We start from the raw sequence: 3,991 nt of genomic DNA on the forward strand, positions 1-3,991 counted from the left end.
TCAAGTAGGACATTTCCCTTTGAAAAAACCTACCCCTGAGTATTCGGATCACCCCATCCCGATTGTGCTTCCAAACAGTTCTGAAAACATGACTGTTCAGGACAGCATTTGTAAACAGCAGGTGACAGCATCTAGCTGGCCTTGTAAAACAGCGGTGTCCAAACTTGGGAACTTTAAGACTTGTGGACTTCAACTCCAAGAATTCCCCAGCTGGCTGGGGAATTCTGGGAGTTGAAGTCCACAAGTCTTAAAGTTCCCAAGTTTGGACACCCCTGTTGTAAAGTTACACAGGTTCAGGCCTAGTTAGTGCAGAAATCCCAGTCAATCCAAAAAAATCTACAGCAAGGAAGTATGCAATAGCACACCCTTTACAGGAAAACTGCATGATGTTATGTGAAGTTCACACAAGATTCAACATTCATTCATTCATTCACTCGCTTGCAGGATTTGTATGGCTGTCCATTTAAAAACAACTCTATGCAGTCCCAATGTGGCACAAAAGCAAATGATTTCACTATACCTTGATTGTTAAATCAAGCTTAGTTTTAAATGGTACGTTAGAACCTTAAATAGATGGAATTGGACAATCTCGACGCTCTAAGAGACACTACCTTGCCACAACACCTAGGCAACAATGTTGTCTTTGGTTTGCAACTCTCATTTACTTTTTTTCCCGCGAGGAAACAGCAGAGAGGGATGCGAGCTCAAACGGCCGCCAGCAGAGGGCGCACTACCCTCCTTCTCCGTCCCCGTCCCCCGTCCCCTCCGCCCCTTGACTTAGCATTAGCCAGCAATTTCACGCTTGGCGAAAGGCGGCGTTTGCAGAGCCCTTCTTGAGCTAGAAGCCAACTAGAATTACATCACGGGCTCAAGCGTGGAGCCGCGCAAATAAATGCAGCGGCAGCCAGGTACCAGGGCAATCCTAGGGGGGGCAAAGGCACGAGGTGAGCGACTTTGAGCGGCCAAAGTGAAAAAGGGGGCGTGAGCGGCTCAGAAAGAAGCCAGTCCCGGACGATGCACACGGAGCCTTGCAAGGTTGCACAGGCTGCTGTCCGCTGGAGCCGACCCGGCGGGGTATAAAAGCCGGCTGTGAGGCCGCCTTCTAATTCATAATCCAGCCGCAGCTAGGAGCGGGTGCCCGATGGAGCAGTGGCCAAGCCGCCTCGGATAGCTCTCCTCCGCTACGGGGAAGCAACTGAAGAAGCTCCCGCAAAAGAGCATCACTTCCCAGCCGCGCTTGGAGCTCGCCACGGAAAAAGTGGCTTCCTTCCCACCTTACTCCCTTCGGCTTGGGGTGGCTGGAGCGACCGATTTTGCCTCCGGGACTTCGGGGACTAGCAGATCGCCTTTGCCTTTCTTTCCCCCAACCTCCCACCCCCACCCCCGCGAGTTTCCTCTTTTAAAGGAGCAGGGCCTGAAAAGATCGAGTCGGTGGTTTCCATAGCGATGGGACCGAAAGTGCAGGAAATTTAAAGGCGCTGGATCCTCGCGCAGCAGACTAGCTGGTGCCAACGTGCGTGGCGGCGGCGGCGGCTCTCGCGAACTGCAAAAAAGACGGGAGCCGAATGGAAGTTTGCAGAGGACTCTCCTGAGCGGACACGACCCGAAATCCGGAGGCAGAAACAATTGCAGGGGGCACCCCGGGCTTCTGATTTTCTGCACGGGGCTGTCGCCCTTCAGGAGCACTACTACTTACTTCTAAACGGTCCTGGGGTTTTGTGTGTGTGTGTGCTGTTGCTGCTGTTGCCTACTCCATCCCGAGGAAAGGCGTTTGGGCAAGGAGGCTGCAGCCGCGGAAGGCAAGCGGCGGGGGAAGACCCTCCTTGCTTGGATACCCTCCTCACCTTCCCTTCTCCGGCCGATGCCTCTGCTCAGGCCCGCTTCTGGGTGAACCCTGTCCCCTTTCCTTTTCCCCTCCGTCCATCCATCCATCCATCCCTCTCTCCGAGCATGGATCACCTTCAGTGGCTGGTGAGGCTTTACGCGTTGGCGGTCCTCCTAGGTTTCCGACTGGAGCAGGGCGCTTGCCAGCACTATCTCCACATCCGACCGGCCCCCAGCGACAACTTGCCCCTGGTGGATCTAATCGAGCACCCGGACCCTGTCTTCGACCCCAAGGAGAAGGACCTGAACGACACGCTGTTGAGGACCCTGCTGGGCAGCCACTTCGACCCCAGCTTCATGGCCGTCTCCTTGGCCGAGGACCGCCTGGGCGGGGACGACCTGGCCCAGCTGGACCTGCTGCTGCGACAGAGACCCTCCGGAGCCATGCCCGGCGAGATCAAAGGCCTGGAGTTTCACGACGGTGGGGGTCTCCAGGCTAGCAAGAAGCACCGGCTGAGCAAGAAGCTCCGTCGGAAGCTGCAGCTCTGGCTGTGGTCGCACACCTTCTGCCCGGTCCTCTACGCCTGGAACGACCTCGGCAGCCGCTTCTGGCCTCGCTACGTGAAGGTGGGGAGCTGTTTCAGCAAGCGCTCCTGCTCCGTCCCGGAAGGCATGCTTTGCAAGCCGGCCAAATCCGCGCATCTGACCATTTTGCGGTGGAGGTGCCAGCGCCGCGGGGGGCAGCGTTGCACGTGGATCCCCATCCAGTACCCGATCATTTCCGAGTGCAAATGCTCCTGCTAAGGCGGGGCGGGCGGGGGGTGAGAGTATCGCGCGTGTGTGCCCTCCGCTCCGGTCACCGCCAACGTCCCCGTAGAAAAGAAGCAAGCCAAGTATAACACCGCGCCTCTTGTTCTCACCGAACCGTGCCGGCCGCGAAGCGTGGGGTTTGGTCGGCTTCAAGACGCTACGAAGTGCAAAAAAAAAAAAAAAGAGGAAATGGACGTTGTTGGCCTCCCCCAGTTGAACCGTTTGCACCGCTCCGGGTTGCGCGCAAGACAGGAGACTTTTTGTTGTTTTTGTGTTAAAAGACGGGCGCGCATCACGAAAGACCCGGGAGAGCGAGAGCGTTCTTGGGCGCACCGGACCCCCCTGCCCTGCAAGAGTCAGACCACCCAAACGCCTCCCGGAAGCAGGTCAGTGTTATACCGCGGACTCTTCTCGCCTGCTGTCCTTTTCAGAATGTCGATTCGCTCGGATCGTCGCAAATTGGAAGTTTTCTCCACCCACCTCCCCGTCTTTAATTTATATTCCAGGGAAAACAAAAAGCGTTTGGAGGATTTAAAAAGAGACGCTTCTCAAAACCTTTGGGGTGGTTATTATTATTATTTTTGGCAAAGACTTAAAAAAAAAAAAACAGAGGACTTTTAACATAAAACTTTTTTTTAAATTATAAATGGAAATATTTTCCATTCTTTAGGGAACAAAGTTTTCGGGCGATTTGCGTTGTGATTTTTTTTTTACGGACTTCCGAAGATGACGACTAAACGCTATTGATGACTTTAAAAGGTTTTTAAGACACGTTGTTACTGTTGTGTACATAGCGGGCTTGGTGGTGTTGTTGTTTTTTTCCCTTGGAACGTCTTTCGTCTTCTGTACGTGGAAGAGAGTTGCCTATTTATTCTTTATATTCATTCCCTTGTAGTCGAAAAGTTCAGCTCAAAATTAAAACCAACCACTAAAAGATCAAACCCTCCTTGGAATCTGTGGGGCGCGATTGGGGAGAGAGGAAGGGGGGGGCGCTGGCCGGAGCCGCGGAGGCGGCGTGCGGGGGTTATCGGGACGGCTCGTGTGGGGAAGGCACCCCCTTTTTTTCCTCAGCAGATCCACCTTCCTTGGAAGGAAATCCCGCCGGGTTGGATCGGCGCGGCTCGCCCCCCCTCCCCCTCAGCCAACCCACTCGGGAGCGGGAGAAGAACTCTGGAAAGCGCGCTGGTTTGCTTGTTTGCTCGCTTCTCCGCCGCCCCGCATTTGGCCGTCGCCCCCAGGGGAAGGCTCGGGCAGACGCCTTCGGAGAGACGGCGGCGGGAGGCGGGCCCCAGGCGGGGAGGAGGGGAGGGCGGGTGGTTGCCGCTTTGACATCTCATTTACCAGAAGCCACGTGTCT

The 3,991-nt window shown here is 55.1% G+C and overlaps 1 protein-coding gene across 1 annotated transcript; it reads left to right on the top strand.

Moving 5' to 3' along the window:
• The first annotated feature begins 981 nt into the window (after window positions 1–981).
• Window positions 982–3,554, top strand: NOG (noggin). Its single transcript, XM_081946648.1, has one exon. The coding sequence runs from the start codon at window positions 1,951–1,953 to the stop codon at window positions 2,626–2,628; it is 678 nt and encodes a 225-aa protein (XP_081802774.1). The 5' UTR covers window positions 982–1,950; the 3' UTR covers window positions 2,629–3,554.
• The last annotated feature ends 437 nt before the right edge of the window (window positions 3,555–3,991 follow it).

Source organism: Natrix helvetica (assembly GCF_964273705.1).
Source record: "Natrix helvetica genome assembly, chromosome: 1".
NCBI classification, from domain to species: domain Eukaryota; kingdom Metazoa; phylum Chordata; class Lepidosauria; order Squamata; family Natricidae; genus Natrix; species Natrix helvetica.